The following is a 23,095-nucleotide window of genomic DNA, read 5'->3' as shown; positions in this document are numbered from 1 at the left end:
GAACATGGTCACAGCAGCGAATCAAATGATTAATATTTCACCCAAGGCAGCATAGCCAGTTTCAAGATTTACAGGGTTTCTTCTCTTGTATCCAGCTAAGACTTTCTCTTAATCAAGAATATTTCCCTTTCTCTCTCTGACTTCTACTCCAGAAATTCCTGTGTCAAAAAAGACAGAGTCATTTTGTTCTCTGTTGTGTCCTCAGAGCTGAACACTGGGCTTAGTATTTGCTGCATGAGGCTCCTTTAGTGTTATGTCCATGGTTGGCTCCTGACTTCTCTCTCATTAGCACAGTGGCAGGCAAGGACAGAGCACACACAGGCATAGGAAACACAGGAATGAGTGAGGGCCAGGCCCCTGGGGGGCAGCTGCCAACTGCCCTGTGATAGGCCCATGTTGTAAAAAAAAATGCAGACCATCTAGATTTTATGTGATTTAAAATTCTGGCAACTGAACTAAACTTTTAAAAACAGCCCTTTGAGAGGCCAAACAAAACACATAACACATCTGTGCACTGGATCCAGCCCGGGGGCTGCCAGTGTGCAACCTCTGCTGAGATCCAGATGGATGGAATCTAAGGCCGTCCTCTGATCTACCAGCCCACTTACCCTATCAAAGGAGGAACAGGGTTAGATGTGGTTTGGATTATCAATGTTTCCTAAGAAGAGATGGTTCTTTGAACCCGAATTTGATGCTGAACTTCAAGGCTGGCCCCAGGACGGAGGAAACTCAGCTAGCCTGTCATCCAATGAACATCCCTTTGTACCTGGTGGTGCCAAGAATAGGGCAGCCCTTTGGGCAGTGGCTAGAGATCAAAGATTTAAACTCTGCTGCCCCCACACCCAGTCCCCAGCCAGCCCCTGCCTCCTACTCAGCCCCCACTTGGGGCCCAGCTCCAATCTGGATTCTATCCATCCCACTGGCAGCACACCTCACAGCACCTCTACACCGGCTGCCTCCCTGGCTCCCTGGAAACCTGACCACCCTCAAGGACACCAAAGGTACCATCCTCTCTGGTACAGTTTTATCAGAGGGTTTTTTTTTTTTAAACCAATCCTCAATGCCTACCCACAGCAGCCCCGAAGGTCGGCCTAGTGGCCAGGGTGCTCACTGTCTATACCAACCACTTTTTGTTTGTTTGTTTTGCTTGCTTGCTTTATTTTGTGATCCTTTAGTACTTATTTACCAGCTCACTACCTGAACACATGTTTTTTCCCACAATGCATTTCAGAGCACATTGCAAAGAAAGAGCATTTTCCCACAATGCATTTCAGAACACACTGTAAGGAGACATTCTGTTTAACATGCCTATTATTAACATTTGAGACCCATTACTTTTTTTTCTTTTAGGATAAAATTTGTCTCCAACAAAACACAAATCTTAAGTAAACAGTTGCAGAGCTTGGGGAGGGGGTGTGCATACTTGTGGGTAAAGCAAATTCATGTCAAACTAGAACACTGCTATCATCTGCAATAGTTTGCTAAGGCCCTTTCCCAGTTGCCGTCTCTACCTCCCCTAAAAAAGCCAGCACAGTTCTCTGAGTTTTGCCGGTTCCAGAAGCTTATCTAGGTAAAACCCTGCAGACCCACTGATCTGATACATACACAGTATTTGTGGGCTATTGGAATTATTGCCAAGGATAGGCTAGTCCCTTAAATATCTCTATTTTTTTAATCTGGGCTGTTTTTAGAGGTCATTTTGATTGTTTTTACTAGATGGTCGTGTGTGTGTGTGTGTGTGTGTGTGAGTGTGTGTATACATTGAACATTCTTGTGTAGCTATTTTATTTTCCTTACTTCTCTGTGAATATTTAGGTATGAAATTGCAAGATCCTTGGGTAAATAGATGTCTGTTTCACTGAACTTTGATTGCTGTATGGATATTGTGGTGGTTCATTGCTTTGTTAACACCACCACTTTAGAGCCTGAGGCAGGAGGGTTGAGTTCAAAGCCAGCCTGGGCTACAGAGTGGGACTCTGTTTCAAAAAAAGATATTAGCAGTCACAATTGAGTTCTGCTTAGCCAGACTTGGCTGGATAGATATATCCAGAGAATGGATGCCAAACATTTCCCTCCATGAGTTTGCAGTCCAGTGGAGTAGTGACCATAAAAGTGAGACCAGCTGGACATGGAGCTATCATCCACTAGGAGGGAGATGGATGGGAGGAGTACCCTGTGTTCCAAGCGGGGAGGGGGCCATCTGAGCACTGGCAAGGCCTTTTCGCTGGATGAAAGCCTTGAATCCCACCTGAGAACATGTTGGGAAGGGAGAAAACGCAATAGGTTTAAACAGATATGAGAATGCTCAGACACGGGGCAGAGCTAGATCCTCCACACAGACTAGAAGACTAAGACAGGTCACAGCCTGGCCCTGGAGGGCCAGAGAGGACCAGGGTACAACTGGACTGCTGGAAGCTCAGGACCTGTCTCTGGATCAGGCCCAACACCTCCATTTTCACAGACTCTCCTCTTTCCTCTTCTAGGGCACAGTCAGAACAATACTGCAAAACCTCCCTGTACACACAGCTACAGAATTTTTAAGTGCCTTTAAATTCCTTGCCGCAGAAAACTGAAACTGTCACCTTCACAGCTGCTCTAGGGACATTTCATCTTTATGGCCTAGTTGCTCGGCTCAGTGGCTGTGTCACAGAGCTGTGTGCCGAGTGGGGGATGATTACAGTGATTCTCGCAACATTAAGACTTACCTGGCCTGTGCTCTTGCACCTCTGAAAGTCAGAAAAGCAACGTTTTGATGAAGGTGGTTAAATTATAACAAGGTGATGACTGAATTTTACCATCAGCAACTTAGTCCATGCAGAAACCTGCCTGGACGCACGGTGTTATGGGACTTCCCTGTGACAAGATAAGATTTCCCTTCATACTTCTTGCAGCTTTCCTTGGTAAGACCAAACCATCTCTGCACAAAAGCAAATGTCTCCATTCTTTATAACATGTATCTTTTCCAGACTTAGCAAATGAACTCCCTCCACTAAGCGATTCTGGTCTCTGACTCAGAATCCTGTAAAGATACTCAGATGGCCTCAGGGAAGAAAAAAAATCTGTCAACCATTCTTGCAACACATTTGGATTGCCAAGTTCCTGAATTAGCCCTTTGATGTGATTTTCCAGGTCATATAACGACACAGAACACACTAAAAAAAAAAAAGAAATGGAGGTTCTCAGTGCGGACACCCTATGCTCTTACAGACCTTTGTCATGATCTGTTTTTCTTTAGCAGACATAGCTTACAGGAAGGTCTCTGATAGGTCTGTGGCCTAGTTATTCATGGAGGATAACGAGAAAGGAATTGCCTGCATTTCCCAGGTTGGCTGGCCTTTCTGGTTGCAGTTAGAGGCATATGGAATTATGGGAACCTAGCTGTTTCATGTACTCCTACCCCAATAGGCTTGGCATTTCCAGTTTGAGTGCTAAAAGTTGTGTGTCCCAGAATCCTTCTAGCCATGGACAAACAGAGATGGCTGGTCACCCTATCAGTAGCAGTTACCTGGTGAGTATCTCTTTCTAAATAAAATTTGGTTTTCTAAAGTCAAAAGAAGAAATTTTAGAGGTTTTTGCTAATATTCTTTCCCTGGAGAAAACATAATCAACCTTTCTCCTAGTGTCCCAGTGACAAATGGGGGCACCTTACAGCCAAAGTTCATTCTGGGGATTGACTAAAGTTGTTGGACTTCCTCATAGAACTTAGGTAAGGGCTTACTTCCAGGGGTGTGAGTGTTCCTCCTCCACAGTGGGCTGTACCTGGAAAGTCTTTACCTAGTAGGGAATAGAGCTTTGCTGTAGCCATTTAGATAGAGCCTCCACTCTAGTGTCCCCAGTTTATATACTCTACCCCCACCCCCAGACCATGGGCAATTAAGGTGTGATTAGGTACTTGGGTGCCCCTCTTTGTCCTTCTATGTAGGGGTGTAAATTATCAACAATCCGGTTGGGATGATTTTTTGCATGGGGACATGGCTGAATGCCCTAGGATGGCAGTATGGCAGTTGCTTGGTTCAGAGGACAGTCACTCCCAACGGAAGTGTTTGTTGGAAGTGTTGAAAGGCACCAGCCAAAATTCTGAACCACCTTGCCAGTCAGCAGGAGCTGCCAAGTAGAGTTCTGAAAAACAAAACAAAACAAAACAAAACAAACAAACAAAAAGACCCCAACAACAACAGGAAAAAAATGAGGCTCTAATGAGACTGTCGGTGACAGGTTTCCTTGCATTGTGGCCGATTTGGGGGGAGGGGATTAAGACCATTGGTTTTAGCAGCAGGCATCGCTTCTGGATCGGTATCCACGGTCCTTAATGAGACAATACATCTTCCACAGCTGTTCTGCTTGAGGATTTCAGAGAGAGCGGATGATATAGAGTCAGCAAAGCCCGGCTCTGACCTGGAGGTCGGAGGTCAGGTCGCTGCGAGCCTTTGGACGGTTTGGCTCTGCGTCTCTCCCACTTAGAAGAAAGAGGCCATGGCGTTGGGAGTGATTTGTTGGACCCTGCAGGGTCAAAAGGAGCTGCCTCGGTGAAGCAGCCTTCCTTTCCTGATGGCTCTTCTCTTACCAGCCTTTTTGTCACCTCGGGATCAGAGGATTCAAGGTTCATTCCTCCAAGGAAGCTGTTACACCCTCCAAATATGTGAGGCTGCTCCTCAGGGAGAGGTCCCAGAAGCTGTCACAGGTGGGGCTCAGCGTGATCCGGTCTTGGGCCACGGTCTTTCCGAGTTCCATAGAATTGGCTGGGGTGGGGCAGGGAGGAATCCCATTGTTCTCTAGTTAGTGTAACAGTCTGAAGTCTGAATCAGATCTCATATTCTAAACACCCCTGTGCCAGATGCAGGATTCTGGACACTTTCCCACTGTCTTCCCTTGCCTGATACTGTGACAATTACTATGAACAATATCAGTGATTGTCCCTTTGGGACATATGACTGATCTCAGTGCCCACAACCCAGACAGTTGTGGGCACTGACTCTACTACCCATGCCAGCCAAGACACACAAGGTGTTCTTCATTACAGCCTGGACAGGGGGCCTGAGTTACAAGGAAATAATTCAATCTAGCAGGCTTAGGGGACATTGCCAACCCAGAGAACAATTTATGAGGTCATCCAGCCTGGCTGTGGAATGAATCCCATAAGACGGTAACTCACCACAGATCACCTTGTTTAATTTTATTTTTCCTAGGAATGGGGTCTTCCTGCCATCATTTATGACCCAGACAATATAAAAACATTTCAAGCATTATGCCAAAACTCCTCTATGTTTGAAATGCAAAGAGTTTTACCAATGGTATGTGGGTCTTGCCTCCATTGTCCTTGTCACAAGTTAGTTTATTCTATAAAGTTTGAGCATGTTTACTATTATTGCAACCCAGGAAGAAAAGTAGAATTTGGGCCAGAGTAGGTAAGCTACAATTTTCTGAGGAACACACTCTTTGTAGCTCAAAACTCCAGTTTTAGGACCACACTCTTGTAATAATTTCAGGTTTTTAAATTATTCCTGTGAAATAAGGAGAAATGGGGGATGGTGGCTTAGGGCTTCTGCTTTCCCAATGCCTTCCTGATCTATAAAGTAGGACCTGGAATATAAAGCAATTGATGCTCCTTCCCCGAGAAGCAAACTTCTGAGAGGCGATGTGGGACAGGCCACAGGCTGAACTGGGCTCACAGGGGCAGGGAGGCTATGGAGACTTAGAGCCGAGGAGATGGGACAGTGGGTCAAAGCACTAACCATGAAAGCATGTAGATGAGTTCTAATCTCCAGACCCAGATAAAAGCTAAGTGAGGGGCTGGAGCAATGGCCGCAGAGCAGGAACTCAGTTCAGTTCCCAGCTCGCAACTGCCTGGAACTGCAGTTCCAGAAGAACTGACGCCCTCTTCTGTCCCGCACTCATAGACATGCATGAATAAAAATACTGTCTTTTTAAAAACCAGCCAAGCAAGTAATGCCAGCATCTGTGATCCCAGGCAGAAACAGATATAAAAGGCAGTAACAAGAAACTGTGCAGAAGTTCTGGGCAGAGCTAGTCTGGTATCTCCAGCAGAAAAGACAATGAGGTCTTGTCCTTAACAAGATGAAGCCTGACCCCTGACCTCCAGACATATTCCATGTCCTGTGTTCCTGAATTCACACAAACACAGACGCATGGATGAGCGTGCACTCTATGCGCACGCGCACACATACACACACACACACACACAGACACACACACACATGCACACACACAGACACAGCACACACACACAGACAGACACAGACACACACACATGCACAGACACAGACACACACACAGACACGCACACACACGCACACACACAGACACACACACACACACAGACACACACACACACACAGACACTGAGGGTCATAAATACATAGTTACTATGGTCAAGCATCATACAACATCACTTAAACTGGCCCTCAATATAGAAAAAGTGGGAACACAGTCATCTGAGTTGCCTTGATTTTTGGTTTGCCTCCTTTTATGAAGACTAGAGAAGAAATCACTTCTGTGGCCAATTGTCTGTAAAAATGGGTCTAGCCTGAGAGGTTCTCACGGCTCACTTGTCCAGGTGCTCACCCCTGGAGGATTTCCCCAGTTCCCTGCCTCTGCCTCACACCTGAGGTCTGTGCCACATGCACTTGTAAGGAGGCCAAGGCACATGAAACTTGAGAATGGAACTGCAAGGGGTCGTGGGAAGAAGTCCTTGCTGCTGACAAGAACCTGGTGGGTAGCTTAAGGTTTGTGTGTGTTGACGACTCCAGCAGTTAGGTCAGAATTGTGCAGAAAACATGAAAGCAGTCCTGGTTACCCACCGTTATATAACAAACCACCAGAGCTGCTGTGGCAGGAACAACAATGGTTATGATATTCCTCACAGTCCGGGTTGACTGAGCTCAGCAGGGTGGTGTTCCTTCTCCTTGTGATATTTACTGGGCCTGAGATTGTTAGAGGAGTTCTGGGGCTAGAACACCCATATCACCAGCCACTGACGCTGAGTTTGGACCACAGCTGAGGCTGATGAATAAGTCACACCTGTGACTCAGGCGCCACACAGAATGGTGCTAAGGCACTCAAAACAGGTCATGGCCCCATAGAGAAACAAGAGGCTAGACCCAGAAAATCTGGAACTGGGAGCTTTCATATTAGACAGGATATCCCACATAAAACCCAATTCTGTGGCTCCCAGAGCTCTTGCCAGGTATCCTTAGGTAAGCTTACTTCCAATGAAATTTCCATCCCCCATTCATAACTCTTCTCGTGTAGCAAAAACTATTCTCAGAAAGTAATTAGGACAGAGCTAAAAGCAGGGGCCCACCCAGAACAAAGCATAGCTTAGTGTTGAAGTGAAAGGGATGCCCACCTCAGGGCACCCCCATGGATATCACCCATCACAGGCTGGGTGTCCCGGTGCTCAATAGTATTTGCCCTCTCCAGAGGGCCTTGGGGAAGATGCTGTGAGAGTTGCTAGTTGCCAAGTTCCTGTGTCCATGAGCCCCTTCTACCTCTCTGGCAATGCTAGAGCAGGTACCACCTCTGGATGGCTAGGGGAAGGGTTCCAGGCGGGAGCAAAACCATTGTTCTAAACAATTAGATCCACATTGCCATAGTGTGCCCTAGAAAAGCTCCTCCTCCTTACAGTCTGGATGTCTAGTGAACCAGAATACCAGGACACTGTTGTAGTTACATACCAGAGGAACAATTCTACACAATTCCAACTTGGTGTACCAATTAAATTATTGGTGGCATCCACAGGATCATGAGTTGGGAAGCATGGGTGATTCTCAGGCATCTGCATTCACCAAAAGCTCACCTTGCATGAATGAGAGGTCTGTCCTCGGGGATTCCTGCCCGAGTTGGAGCAGCCTCCAACAAAGAGTGTCCAGAAATTATTTTCTGTTTAAACAACCTCAAAGATGGACCTGTGCATTTTATAATTCCTGTGAACTTTCTGAACCATGTAACTGTGTGTGTTTCTATGTTCTGCATACCTATTTGTATGTTTGTGGGGCAGCAAGATTGATATCTTTCTTCATTTGCTTTATGGTCAATTCTTTACATTGATGGTTGGTTGGTTGGTTATATAGGGTCACTCACTGACTCTGGTCCGTGAACTTCCAGGATCTTCCTTTTGCACACACCTCCCAAGGCTGGCATTGCAGACATATATGTACCGCATTCCCAGCTTTTTACCCATGTTGTGAGAATTAGAACTCAGATGCTCATGCTTATGCACCAGGCACTTCAGCTATCTCCCCACACCCCTCAAGATTTTGTTAGTTTCCTAAGTTTTCTGAGCTACTTCCAAGTAAAAAGGTCCAATCTGGAAGAGACAGCTATACAATAAGTCTTTACCAGTATATCTGTTAGAAGAGAATGGCATCAGGACTGTGGTGGAAGAACTGTCTGGTTCTTCTAAAGGAGTCAGACTCCCTTCACTCTCCCCTTCCACTTTCATTAAAGTAAAAAGGAGAGGAAGAGGAAAAATCGCTAATGTGACTGGTTGATGGGGATAGTCACTGTGAGCGATGTATAACAGTAGATGTGTATGGGATGTCATAATAAAACCAATTAATTTGTGTACTAACTAAAAAAAGAAAGAAAAAAGAAGAGCAATAAAAACCATGGGCCACGGCCTCTGGCGCTGGTCCTGATGGGCTGTCCTCCTGCCTGCTCCAGCCACTCACTGCAGATTTGGTCATCCCACCCTCTCCTGCTGTCCTCTTCCTACCAGTCCAATCCCTTCTCATGTCCCTGCGTGAGCGCCTCTCTCCAGCCCACCCCTTACATTCTAGTGCTCACCAAGACTTTTGCTCTTCTTGCGTCTGAAATTATCTATAACAGTGGTTCTCAACCTTCCTAATGCTGTGAGCCTTTAAAAGAGTGCCTCAGGTTGTGGTGATCCCAAACAGTAAAATTATTTCATTACTTCTTTGTAACTGTAACTTTGCCACTGATATGAATCATAATGTAAATATCTGATACACAGAATAGCTCATATACGATGCCTCCCCACAAGGTCGTCAGAACTACTGACCTAGAGGATGGTTAGTAAGGCAGGAATCACCAGCCATCACCTAAATGCTCACTACTTACAATACCCTCTCTCCTGGGCATCGCTACTCCAGCCTCTGTTACCAGAGAGACCTTATTGAATGTCCCCACTTGGTCAGTATTAGGGAGTCCAGAACTAATCCTATTGTTACTTGCCCAGCTCTCCAAATCAGGAGCCTGGATGCCTGACTGTGTGGGTGTGCACACTAAGACCTGTCACCTCTGTCCTCTAAGAAGGTGGGGCAACAGTACCATGTCCGGCTTAGACCTGACATTTCAGAGGCTTGTTCCAGGACTTTAGGGACTATGCACACCTTCCTAGGTCTGTGTTAGCTTTTTCCATCTGCCCTTGCGTCTTCCGGGGGCCTTATTCATCCCTGTTCTTCCTCAGCTGAGCACCTAATTATAATTTACACAGTAGTTGATCAATATTTATTGATTAATTCATTGATGTCTTTTGGTCAATCATAAGTCATGTTTATGAGTGCTTACTCTGTGCCACATATAGCACAAAACACTTTAGATGTATTGACTCACAGAATTAATTTATTTAATCTATATAACTTCCCTACTACCTTGATTTTATAGCTGAGGAAAGTTAAGCTTACCTTACACATCTAGAGGCGGAGTGGGAAAGCCAAGAATTGAATACACTGGTAATCTGATCCCAACCTTCCAACTCCACTCTGATTTTATTTATTTTTTATTATGTGCATGTGAGTACAGGTGCCTGCAGAGGCCAGAAGAGTTGAAGTTACCGACAATTGAGCTGCCTGAAAAGGGTGCCAGGAGTTGTACCCCACATCCCCATTTTTTTTCTTTTTGATTTTTCAAGACAGGATTTCTCTGTGTAACAGTTCCTGGCTGGCCTGGAACTCACTTTGTAGACCAGGCTGGTCTTGAACTCGTATTCCTAGAGATCCTCCTTGCTCTGCCTCTCAAGTGCAATTATGGGCAGGTGCTACTATGCACGTCTCAGACCCCCAACTCTTAGCAACATTCAGAGCTGCTTCTTTGGTGGTGAATGGAGAAGAATCAAGCCAACAGTTGGACAGGTTGGAGGTATGGTGATATGGAGGTCCACGCTGAGAAAACCTCAGTGTTCACAAGGATTTTACCCCTCAGAGGAAAAACAAGCAAAATGGATTCCTACAGCATCTTGGTTACAGGTGGCCAAGGTAAGCATTATGTTAAGAAAAGCAGGCATAGAGGGTAGATTGTCTTTTCAGTACTACATTTGTGATTATTGGCTTAAGTCTTCCCACAGCTTCATTAACATTGTAGCTGTAGGTGAGCTAATCATAAAGGACTACAGTGTATTAGATTGGGCAGCTGTGGAAGCCCCTGACCTCTCCTTTTTCTACTCTCAGAGATTCAGAATGAGGCTCTCTCTGGAGGTTACTTAAGCTCTTAAGTCACATTGAGTTGATGAAGCAGACTTTATTCTTTGCTCTGTGCTCAAGAATGAGGTATGGCCAGTGGCTGAGGATCCTTCTGGAAAATGACTTTATGTGGGAGGTTTAGGGAAGGCTCAAGAGGAAAAGGGAGATTTTAAGAACAACAAAACTGTTCATTCCTGAAGCTGGTGAGAAGACAGACTCATCTATTGTCATCAGTGCCCTCCTCCAGAGTAGCACATTTCCTCATTCTTCTCCAAGGCAGGCACTTTAGTTTGCAATCCAAATTTCTGATTCTATCTATTGTCTGTCTACTCCTCACCCAAGCAACCAAGGCTCTTCCTTTGTCTGAACCCCCCTGAGTAAAGTTTGCAAGGAAAAAAAACCAAGATGGTCTCTGTGTCTACCCCTCTCCATTATGAATTCAAACTTCTCTTCTATCAAACCTCTCAGGATAACAAAGGCAGAGGAATTGCCTCGAATTTTCTGATGTGAGAGACCTGGGTGGAGGACATTGCTACTGCCTTGCCTTATTATTGTTCTAGCGGAGGGAAGGAGGTTATTTAAAATATGCTGTTTTAAGATCCCTGGAAATGTTATCCTTTTTTGCTCTAGGTAGTTTTATGAATCATTCAGGATACTTCTGCAGTTCACAAGAGGCTTGACACCGAAGACTGAAAGGATTAAACACAACCAAGCAAAGCAGTGCAGTCCTGACAAACTTAAAAGCTGTCTGTGACATTTGGGAGAATGGTATTCAATTATTTAAGCTTCCCTGTCAACTACCTTGAGAGTAAGGACTAGCACATGATTAAAAAGTGCCTTACCTCCCCAGGAAGTGTGGCAGGTAGCCAAGAGACTGCTATCTGTTGGGTTGCAACCCTAAGCAGTGTTTGTCTTCTCAAATGACTACTCCACCTAGGGGGGCAGTCATAGTGGTACAATGTAAACCAGTGTACTCTTCTGGTCCAGGGTGGGCCAGCCAGGTAGCAGCTTCCCTAAGACTCAAGAATGAAGTCAGAAGAGAAAGATGGTGTTTCCTCAGGTGTCTGTGTACTGGGATTCTGTGCTGGCTGTGCTTTCCCATGTGTGTACATAGGAAGCAGGAGCTGGTTTAGGGAGACTGTAGGGGGACCGAGAGAGGCGGTGAGCTTCCTAGTTTCCACCCAACCTTCTACTTCCTGGCTCCAGTTGGCACTGGATTTCTGCACTTAGGTTCTGTGAAACAACCTCTGGCTTTGTACCAAATCTCCCATGCCTGGTTTTATTTGCCTTTCCTAACTGTAGTGGGAAGAATCCTCTCAAGTGTTTGATAAAACCATTGGAGACTTCCACTGAATTTTAGTGACTGTGGAAGAGAAGTTTAGAGCTTCAGTGTTCTGGGTGTGTGTGTCATCATTTTATGCATATGAAAATGAGATGCAGAAGGTTCATTCAATGTCTGAAACCAGGTCTCTAGAGTAGGTCAATAAACTGTTGTTCTTCCTCTAATATCCATTAATGGGCTGAAACGCTATATTTATTTTTATGTGTGCACACTTATGATTGCTTATGTATTGCTCTCTATGTATTTATTATGGTGTATGAGTGTGCACACATCTGTTAGTGCATGAGAAGAGATTAGAGGACAGCCTTCAGGAGTCAGTTCTCGCCTTCTACCTGGTGGTTCTGAGGATTGAACTCGTGTCACCAGACTTGTGTCAGGTGCCCTTTACCTCTAGGCTATCTGCTCGGGCCCCATGCTCACATTCTCAACAGTTCTACTCGCTCCTCCATCTTCTTAGCGCCAGGTTTGAGAAGGAAAGCTGAAGGCTGACAATGTTACATGACTTCAACAAGGTTACATGTTAAGACAATTAGTTTCTTCTCTTAGGCGAGAGGCTATATCCAAGCAGGCCAGACTTCTCTGTCCAGGTCGTCATACACACAGTCAGGGAGGAATCCTCTTGAGGCAGGCATACCCATTATTTATCCAGTCAACATTTTCTGAGTGCTTACTATGTTAAATATCCAACTTTCTATATTGAGTACTTATTGGATTACATATCGTTTCAGGCAGAAGACTGAAAAGGTTTGAACACTGATGAGGTTAAAGAGTGTTCACTCTAATGAACGTGCATGGGGGTAAATGGAAGCCGTTTATGTGAGATAAGATGCATGTCTAGAAATGTAGGTGTGATGGCACACGCCTAGAATTTCAGCATGTACAAGGCTCGAAGAGGAGGTTCATGAGCTCAGGGCCAACCTGGAAAAGGAAAGATACAGAGCAGGCTCTGGGCAGCTACCGTCCTCACCTCATCAGGATTTAAACACAGTACATAGGTCTGCACCCTTCCCAAAGTCACCAAGGCATCCTGGGAGCCTCTGGGTAATAAGTAAGTCAGTCTTTTCTTTGTCTCTCCTTCCCTTCCTCCCCTGACCCTGTGTGTGTGAGTGTGTGTGTGTGTGTGTGTGTGTGTGTGTGTGTGCGTGTGTGTGTGAGTGTGTGTGTGCGCGTGTGTGTGTGACAGAAGCATGCCACCCCACTGACTTTTCCATGGGTGCTGGTAACCAGAACTTGGATCTTTACACCTGCATGGCAGGCATTTTACTGAACAAGCCAACCCCTAGGCCCAAGGTTAAAATTTTCAGACATCTACTCTCACTCCATGATGTACAACATTGGTTGAAACCTTAAGTGGGGAAGAGGATCATAACTGGGAATGCGTACTGGGGAGAAGGATGCCAGACAGCTTCTTAGAGGGTCGCCCCAGGAAAGCAGAGGAATGTCGGTCATGGCTGATGGGCGGTGTCTCACCATTGATCTTTGGCAAGTGGTAATGGAAAAGACAGTCAGGGTTCCAGGGCGCGCTATTATATTTCCAATTAAAATGTGAAAACAAACCTTTTTCATGAAGCACATTGGCCTCGGCCCTAGGAAGTGACTACAAAGCTCTCTGCTGATTGAGACAAGCTGAGAGCAGACGCTGTAACTGATAGAGGAGATAAGTCAATCTGTGTCCTTTAAGGAATAATGAGTTCCATTTTTCATCAAAAAGATCTCCTTGTGCTGAAGAAACATTCTTTCAATAAATCTACTTAATGGTCTCCCTGCTAATGATATATAACACTGGGCTGTGGAGCTGAGCCACTGCACCGGGCCTTGCCAGGGATGCAGGCCGCCCATCATTTGCATTGGTAATTCAACAGGGGAAAAAGGAAAAGAGACAGGCAGAGAAGGCAGAAGCTGTGCAGAAGTATTACTGTTCCAGTAATCCTTCCGGGCAGTTCTAGAAGGTAGAGGTGCAGGATTTTGGATGAAGAACCAACATTTATGCAAATGTCCAATCTCCCACCATCTCTGCTGCTCTGTGGGTTTAGAAATGATTCAGCTTGTCAGACAGCCCTGGTTAAATGCTTTGGATACCTGAGTGGTGAGAACTAAGGACATTTGTGTCCCTTGAGCTTGCCACCTTCCCAGAGACCTGCCCAGCTCAGTGTTGCTGTAGAAGACTGTGGTGTTTACTGTGCATGGCTTCCGCCCCTCTGCAGGAAGTGGGCTTTCACTTCATCCAAGTGCCTAAGCAAGGGACCACATGCTGCCAAGGGAATGAGTTAGGGGCCCCTGTGTCTGTGATTGCGCAGGACCGTGCCCAGACAAACACCCCTGAGATCCCCAAACTCTACAAACGTGTTGTTCTTTTCACTAGGACCCAGCCTTATGTAACCAAGCTTACTTCCTCCAAGGGCACCCAGCCCTCCTAATACCACCGGACTTCCCCACATGGGAGTCATTAACCCTGGAGTTATTTCCTTAAGGCGCTGCTTGTTTATTCTCCAGTCGCATGTGAGTCAGCCAGATCGAGATGTGTAGTGGTTTTGCTTGTGAAATCTTACATAATTCTGTTCCTATTGTCAGGTTGGGCCGAGCAGTTAGACTGTATAGTGTTTTCTCATTGCACAATGTTTGCAAATCAATAAGGAGAAAGCCTGAACAATGAGATGACAGGGGCTGGCCAGACCAGGCCCTCCTCAGGCCCCAGTGGCCTGCAGGCCACCTGCAGTTTCGCAGATACAGTCACTTTTAATTCCGTGGCTGGGCTGGACAGTGAGGCTGGGTGGTGACCTTCCCCACAGATTTCACAGCAGTGACACTTAAAAAGGCGGGAGGAAGGGAATGAAAGAACAACACCTTATACAGAAACAGACCAAATCTTTACTGCATTTGCCCCACGCTGGATTCCAACATGCTGGTCCAGAGCGCGGTTGGCTAGAAGCTTCTCCCACAGGCTTTCCATTCCCCACCATGTACAGTATCTATTTGATCCTACTCGATCCTACTCACTGTCCCGAGTCCAGAGGCATTTACTAAAGACACTCGATGCAAACAGTGAGTGGTTACAACACACAGATGGGGGTGGGCACAATTTCCACGACAGAGTAGACTCTTGGATTGATGGTCAGAGGCAAGACGCCTCCTCGATGGCTGATGGCATCCCATAGCGCAAAACCCACAACTGTTCAGTTTTGTTTCATTTTGTCTTTTTAAAAGTCCTGAAATATATGGAAACTACTGGTTCCTAGTTATTTATATTTAAATCAGTTATCTGACCTGATTTAAAAGTTATTTGCATACATCTTTGTGCTATGCACCTTAAAGTAATATGTGTGTGTATATGTGTGTGTGTATGTGTGTGTGTGTGTGTCTGTGCAAGAAGAAGGTTACAAATATCTGAATAAAAAGAGAAACTGTGAGACTATATGAAGACAAGCATCACATTCCACAGCACATCATTGGTTAATTTCTGAATTGTCAAGCATTATTTCAAACAAGAGAGAGTATAACACCACAATCTCCACGACAAAGCAACTGTAAGGACAGAACCAAACCCAACTTCTGTGTGAGTCATTTTAAAACTGCAGCCTTGTTTCTAACACTTTTCATTAATTGTTATTTTTAAACTCCAGTAGTGGATCAGATTTCTGCTGCCTCTGGGCAAATGAGTTATGATCTGATCTCAAGTTCCAAGGGAAATGCTCAAAGTTTTATTTTCCCCCAGTTGAATAAGCAGTACCATGTACATTGTCTCCTGGGTTAGAATAGTGTTGTCTTCACATCAGACTCAGATAATGGTATTAGTCATTCGTTTCCTAGAACACAGACACCCTCGTGCGTGCTGACAGCTTTATATGGACGCAGTGGCAGCCATGGGTTCTGGGAGCTGCTAGATGACCGACTTTGATTTCTTGCAGTCCTGAGTGATGGAGCCTGGGTTTGCCTGGTTATTGTCCGCTTTCTCCCGCAGATGCTTGGCTTGTCTGAAAGATTAATACATTAACAAGAGCTGAGGTCTGGGCTGCACATCTCTGGACATGTTTATTAGCAGACAGCACACGGGATTCAAAGGTTACCACAAAAGTGACATTTTAAAGTGAAACAACAATATTTATGCTCAGATGGTCTGCTGATGAGATCGTGGAAACGGTTTTGATTAAATCGGCTTATAAATGGTTGCCAATCTATAGACAACCTAAAACACCATATCTATTTACCAAATGTCTTCTTCTCGTGCTCCTCTTATCTTGAATATAAAAGACCAAATGTGCTTTGTTTTGTGCTTTTTTTCCCCTGTATGTTCATTTAACTGCAGAATTAACATATCTACTTTTTCCTTTCCAGGTTCTCTGTTTGAATTTTAATTCTGATGGTATCTTCTGTGTGTGCCCTGAGATTACACCAGCTATTGTTATTGCTTTGAAAATGTTTAGACTCTATACTGTGAATATAACTGACTTTCTACTTTGCTAGTATGAATCGGGTCTCTAAGGAAACCCAAAACTCTGTTCCTTCCTTAGCAACTTTGGTCAAATCTCATAAAAAGCTGGAAGCTGCCTTTTGGGAGTAATGATTATATTTACATGTTTGCTGTAGCTCCTAGCAGTCCATTTTCTGAGGCAGAATGTGCAACAAAAACAAAAAACAAAACAAAACAAAAAAACAAATGCAGGAAAAACTGGGGCAGGGGCTGCTCTCCAATCCCACTCCGTTCTCTCTCCGTTGTACTATGAAATGTGAGTGCAATTTTTTTTTTTTTGGCTCAAAAACTGAGTTGGTGAGAGAATGCTTGGCAGAATGCAGTGAGGACAGCTCTCTGTCAGCTCTCAGCTGTCTACAGTCCACAAGACTGTCATGATCTCCCTCTGTGGCATTAAATGCAGAGACAATGGCCAACTCACAGGCTAGACCGTCCACACTTTGGGAAGGCTGATTAGGACTGTATATGTGCTTTTCACTCATCAGTATTTAACTGAGGCACAGAGAATTCTGTAAGATTTAGACTGGCTAGTTTAAAAACCATACAATTATCATGTCTCATGTTCTGTATAGATATAAAAGTAAGAACCCCGAGCAAGGATGTACTCACTTTTCAAGAGAGCCGTTTTCAACATTCACCACCCCATCAATTGATTCCAGTCCTTGTTCAGAAAACTGTTTCAAGGCACTTAAGGCTGCCTAAAAGGGAAAACAAACGGGGAGAAGCATTCACTGTTTTTTTACAAAATGAACAGGTGACTGTAAAGTAAGCCAGGACACACAAGGCTATCATTTTCTGTGCTCTTAAGCAAAATCACATTTGAAAATGTGGGTTTCTGTGGAACAAGGCCTAAGTGTGCTGGATGTGTATGTATGATAGCGTGTGTGTCCACGAGCACGCTTGGGCTCCCGTACCCAGAGCCGCCAGTGCGTTCTGATCACTGTCAGGGGACGGGAAAAGACCTCAGTGGGGCGCCTTTCCTTTTCCTGATTCATAACTTTGCACGATCACGAAGTTCCATCTGCAAATACAGAAGCTTAAAATGCTCCTTCAGTCATGACTTGGCCTAATTCCTCCTCACATGGTTAAAACTCTGGATAGTCTCTTCCCTGAAATGCAAGGACACTGGATCTCCTACCTTCAGCTCCCTTTTCAAAACGTGGCTCCAACCAAGCCACCGAACGGGGAGCAGGCATCAGGCACAGACTGCAGGTACCCTGACAGGAGAGGGAAAGTCAGGCTCCCAGCTCATGTGGGCTCTGGGGAGGCAATACTGTCTCAGCAGAGCTTCAGGAGCCATAGAGAGGCCTGCGCGCAGGCGTGGAGAGGACCACGCAGGCGTGGGATGCTGTAGGTGCTGACAGGCTGGTGGAGCCTGGCTGGATGGCTGGGAGGCACCAAAAATGCAATGCTGATAAGATCTACATAACTTGTTGACACTCTTGTGCATGTTCCAAATTGTTAATTCTTTGAGTAAGAATTTGGTTCCTTTCCCCCTCCCCCACTGCCCTTCCTAAGCCCCATTAGAAGGGTTTTGTTGAGTCTGGGATAGGTGTCAGCAGTCCGGGATGTCTGAACCTTGGCGAGGCCTGCTGCTTCTCACTTGGGGCATCTGGGTTTTCTCAGCAGCCTTTGAAAAAGGAGCTCGCACATGAGGTTTCTCAAATAGCTGACAAGGTATATGAGTTCTTTGAAATTTCTTTATGTAGAAATTATTTTGGATGGGTTAATTTTTAAATTAATGGACTGGGTTTTGAGGAGTTAAAACCGAGCAGGTAACCTACACAGGTAACCAACTCCTCCGTCCATCCCTGCTACCTGTGATGTCTTACATTGCTGTGGGGTGTCTGCTGTAATTGATCAGCAAAATCAATGTATCAGCTTAAGTTCAAATTGGGAAATCCTTATTAGGATTCCTCTTTGTTTCATTCTACTTTTTGTGATAGAGGATCATGTAGACTAGGCTAGTCTCAAAGACTACGTATATAGCCAAAGACGAGTTTGAAATTCTGGTTTTTGTTGCCTATACTTAACAGTGCTGGCATTACAGGTGAGCATGCACCCCTCTGGCTGCTTTTCTGAATGTTGACAAATGCATAAGAACATGTGCTCACCAGTACAATATTATATTGGGAAGTTACACACTGTTCTAAAAATCCCAAGACCTGCCCGTTTATTCCTGTCTCCCTCCCAATCTCTGACAGCTCCTTTTTTTTCCTGCCTCAATAATGTCACCTTTTCCAGAATATCATGGGGTTGAAATGCTCTATTCTGTACCCTGTTTCAGGCTTTTTGATGTCTTTTCAATGTTCACTTCTCTTCATAGCTGGATAATATTCCTCTGCATGCGTTCGTCACAGTTTACTTTACCCCTTCACTCTGGAGATTATTTCCAGTTCGGGAGGATTGTGAATAAAATTGCTGTAAATGTCTGTGAAGGTTATAACACTAGAAATTTAATTTTAACTTCATATTAAAGAACTTAAATATTTATCTCCCTTTTTTTTTTTTTTTTTTTTTTGGTTCTTTTTTTTTCGGAGCTGGGGATCGAACCCAGGGCCTTGTGCTTCCCAGGTAAGCGCTCTACCACTGAGCTAAATCCCAAGCCCCTATCTCCCTTCTTTTTAGTCTGCCCTGTTTTGTTTTGTAAGTCACATTGGTTGTAATGCAACCAAAACAGGCAGTTTTCCATTCCAACAAAAGTGTTCAGGAGCCTCTGGTTTGTAAGCCTTTCCATATGGGTCAGCCTCTCTTCTGGCAAGCAGTCCGGTTAATTTTTTTTTTTTTTTGATGTTGCAGCTTCAAGGCCCCATCTTATCTAGAGTTGGTTCTTCCTCATTTACTTTCCCTATCTCTTATGGAATAAGCGACATGTGGCTGCTTTCAAAACTTAAGCTCACGCTTTACAGACTCAGATTTAGACAGTTCTTTACATGCTCCTGTAATGGAGAGATCTACACAGGGATCTGACAGCCATTTCAATTGGACTAGGAGACCTGGGGCACCCCATGTGGTCCTGATGACCTGGTTGGCTGTGCTGAGCACAGTCTTGTGGGTGCATGTCCTGCCCTCAGCTTGTTCCATTACTGTGAGCTTCCCCATGTCTCCTGCAGGCATAAAGGGCACAGAGAGCCAGGCCCACACTGCCACACTCCAAAGACTTTAAAAGACTTTGTGCATTGATCTGATGAATGCAGAGGCCTTTGTAGCTATAAGACTTTTGAACAAATGATCAGATCCCTTGCTCAGATCTCTTAATAAGGCAGATTACTATCAAGAGTGCTCATTTTATCATTCCTACACATGGATGGCAGACAATCCATCACATGCCAGGGAATTTTAAGGTGCAGTGTGATCTTGCTACCTGAAACTCCTAAGAGTGCCTGGCCTCTTGGTCCTGCTCTACTCGCAAGACCAGCACAACATACAAATACGAATTTTTATACTTTTGGTTAGTGTCAGGAATAAACCCTGGTCCTCACTATGCTAGCCACGCGTTCTACCCAACTCGCATGAAAAACGTCATGTACAGGCTACCTACAGCCTGTTTTCAGTATTTGTTCTGGTAACACTGACTCGGTATAGTCTGAGCCGAGGAGCCACATTACCTGCTTCTCTAAGGCCAGAACCAAGGCATCTACCTCTCACCAGAAGAGAGGTACAGGGGAGATGAAGGCCAGGGCTTGGAGAGCAGGGGTAGTGTTTTAGCACTCGCAAAATCTTCCAGATGATGCTATCCTTGTGTCATTTAGGTCTACAGCAACCTGTCGTCACTTCAGGAATGCCCTGCAGGCTGGAGTGGCAGCGTGCTCTCTCGATCCACGCCACCAACGGTCTTTCAGAGCTCTTGCGTGACTGCCTCTCTACACAGGTATGCTTCATGGCTTCCTAGTAACATTTCTTATCTCACCAGTGAGCTCATCCAGCCCACAGCCTGCTGATAACCCAGAAGACAATAGCTTATAAGTATGAGAGGATTTCTTTCTGATTTACAAAGGGCAAAGGTGGCAATTTATCTTAGTCTGGGTAAACAGTAACAGCTACCATTCGATGCACATCATTGGGCTGGAGTCATGGGATGGGATCCTTTACCTGCATGACCTCAGGTCTTATTATAGCCCCGAAGCTGGTCTTACCCATCAGCAAACAGGAGGCCCAAAGAGTTCAGTAACTGCTTCAGGTCGTTGGGCTGGTAAGCGCAGCGATCTGAACCCAAACCAAGCTCTTAGCCACAGTTCTGAGCTTCAAACTGTCCGTCTTCAGCGCCACAGCCAGTGCTGCTTTTCTCAACAGCATTACCCAGCGTCCTTTGAGCTTCTCTTCTTCCCTCTCACGTTTGCCTAAACCGAGTGTACACTTATTCCAATTCTTAGAGAAGAAGTGTATTACCCTGCAGCTATACTGCAGTCCTCTTGCAGTCCCTAGGTTCCTCTCCAAGGCTGTACGTGACATTTCTGCATAATTCACAGTTAGAGATGACACAAAATGCCCATAGTCCTTATTTTGGCATTTACAGTTACCCAGGGACCACAAATAAGATGACTTAATTCTCCATTTCTACCACTATAAAGGGAACAAATTTCCTCATTTTCCAGAAAAACAAACAAGCAAATTGTTTCATTTCTCACCTATGCTTGCCTAGAAGAGGGAGAAAGCTTTTGGGCTTTGCTGGACTTGTGGGATGTAAATACTGTATTACTAAGAGGCCAGGGTTACCAAGGAGAATGGACAATGGTTGACGGTGATACGCAGCCAGCCAGGCTCTGACTCTGCTTAGGGAAGCATAGTCGGGTGCCTCTTCTTCTTTTTTTTTTTTTTTTTTTTTTTTTCCCCCCCGGAGCTGGGGACCGAACCCAGGGCCTTGTGCTTCCTAGGTAAGCGCTCTACCACTGAGCTAAATCCCCAGCCCCGGGTGCCTCTTCTTACAGACACTCACCGAACACTCTCAAAGCTGCTTCTTCCTGAATTTTTGTGACATTCTCTGTGGGCACAGAGCAGGGCTTTCCTGCCATTATCTTCACTTTTGTTTAATAATGTATTTGTTTATTTTCGAGATAGTGTCTCACCGTTTCACCCGAGCTAGGCTGAACCCTGCAATCTAGCCCCAGATTGGTCTCAAACTGCCAACCATCTTGTCTCAGCCACTCCAGTGTTCAGTCACCCACAAGGTTCCACTGTGCCCCGCCCCGCCTCGCCCCCACCCAACTCACCATCCACTCTTTTCCAAGAAATGAGATTTACAGTTTACAGAAATCCATGGAAGGAGACAGGAGAGCTTCTGTTTCTACAGCAAAGTGTCTCTAGAGTCAGTTCATGAACAGCGCTTGAAAAGCCACACCGCTCAGCAAGCCTCGCTTCATGCTGAGCTCAACAAGCAAACTGTGCTTTTGCACTGAATCGATTACTTCAGAGAATAATGGATAGTGGTGTGGCTTTACAAGCTAATTATAAAATTGAGTAGTCCACAAACATGTTTAAACACTTCCAGAATTTGTCCAGAGGTTGATAAAATCAACAAAATCCTCACAGTTTAACAATTTCAACTGAATGTATTGTTAACTTATTGGAGGTAGCTGCTTTTAAAACTTTCAAATATATTATAAACATGATATATAACACTGGAGGACACCTTGAATGGGGGGAGAGAAATCAACCCTTATTTGGGCTTCATCATCAAGCCTGATGAAGAGGCCAAATTGTGCTAAATTGTGTCCTTACTGAGAGTCAGTAGATAACAAGATGTCCGTCTCCTCGTCGGCAGCCCACCCTCTCAGCATGAATGATCTGCTATGTGATACTTGTAAACTACTCTTGGGGAGTCGTGGGAAGAACTGACTCTGGGTCCTTAATGAGGCACATCCTGGATGATGTTCACCCAACTGGGGGACTTCCCACTCACTGTGGATTCCGGAATGTCAAAGATACACTAACATAAGGACCAGAGCCCTCCATAAGTCTTCGTCCATAAACAAACAGACAACTCAATGATTTCATCTCCAAGGTCAGAAAATGTTTTTCTAGCAAATCAAAACAAACATACTCGGCGTCTAATGGATGTGACCACAACCTACCAGCTACACTTTCAAACCTCCGCTTTATGTGAATGAACCTGTTCTGTGCCTTAAAAAACAGGAAAAGAAAAGAAAAGGCTCTTCTCATCCCTACGTGCGTGTGTGGGGGGGAGGGAGATGTTGTAGTGGTGTGTAGGTAAGTGAAGTACACGAGTGGTAAATACTGTGTTGGGGTGCATGTGTGCACACGCATGCACATGCTTCCATTAGAGGAAAACATCTGCATAGATACACAGAAATATTTTTGTTCCCAAAAGGTTTTACAATTGTTTTGTGAGTAAAGCCCCACAGTCCTAGAATAGCTGTTGCTACCATTTTATATGTACCCTGTTTTGGATGTTGTTATAGCAATGCTGGAAACATGATGCCAATGAGATTATTTTCCATGCCTACTTGCTAGACTCATAGGGTGTGTGTGTGTGTGCACAAGCCAGAAGGGAGATGTATCTTTCCAGTCTCTTTTGCTATCTTTAACTCTCCTCTTGTCAATTAACAAATGTTGACACCAGCACTTACTCTTCCTGCTTCCTTCTCTGGGGCTCAGCATGCACTGACAGGGTACCAGAGATGGACACTTGTTAAGAGATGACAGTGGTCTTTATGAGAGAAATGTGAATTTTAACTCATCCCTTTCCCATAGCAGTTGCTCCTGCAGCTTTGAACAAGATGCCCAGTGGATGCTTTTATTTCCTTTGCTTCTGTCCTTTTTCCCACCAACTCCCATCCTAATTCCCAGAAACAGGCTACTCCAATCAAAGTCAGTAAAAACCACACA

General features: G+C 45.0%; 1 protein-coding gene and 1 long non-coding RNA gene across 9 annotated transcripts in view; one reads left to right on the top strand and one right to left on the bottom strand.

The window, feature by feature from the left end:
- The window catches only part of LOC102555040 (uncharacterized), a 133,966-nt gene that overhangs the window by 49,553 nt on the left and 61,318 nt on the right, over window positions 1-23,095 (top strand). Inside the window, exon 4 of one of the 3 annotated variants that reach the window (XR_010066468.1) lies at window positions 20,002-20,120. This is a non-coding gene — a long non-coding RNA (uncharacterized LOC102555040). The other 2 variants (XR_001837862.3, XR_010066467.1) reach the window with 2 other exon arrangements.
- The window catches only part of Stau2 (staufen double-stranded RNA binding protein 2), a 244,679-nt gene continuing 236,210 nt past the window's right edge, over window positions 14,627-23,095 (bottom strand). For 5 of the 6 annotated variants that reach the window (XM_063287126.1, XM_063287125.1, XM_063287123.1 and 2 more), the window contains 2 exons: window positions 16,859-16,947; window positions 14,627-15,752 (listed from right to left, as the gene is read on the bottom strand). In XM_063287126.1, the coding sequence (XP_063143196.1) occupies window positions 15,659-15,752; window positions 16,859-16,947 (183 nt within the window). In that variant the 3' untranslated portion in view covers window positions 14,627-15,658. The remainder of the gene's footprint in view (window positions 15,753-16,858; window positions 16,948-23,095) is intronic. The other variant, NM_001007149.2, reaches the window with a different exon arrangement.

This window comes from Rattus norvegicus, chromosome 5 (genome assembly GCF_036323735.1).
Source record: "Rattus norvegicus strain BN/NHsdMcwi chromosome 5, GRCr8, whole genome shotgun sequence".
In the NCBI taxonomy this organism is placed as follows: Eukaryota; Metazoa; Chordata; class Mammalia; order Rodentia; family Muridae; genus Rattus; species Rattus norvegicus.
Note: the sequence above shows the minus strand (reverse complement) of the source record. Positions and strands in the feature narration are given on the sequence as shown.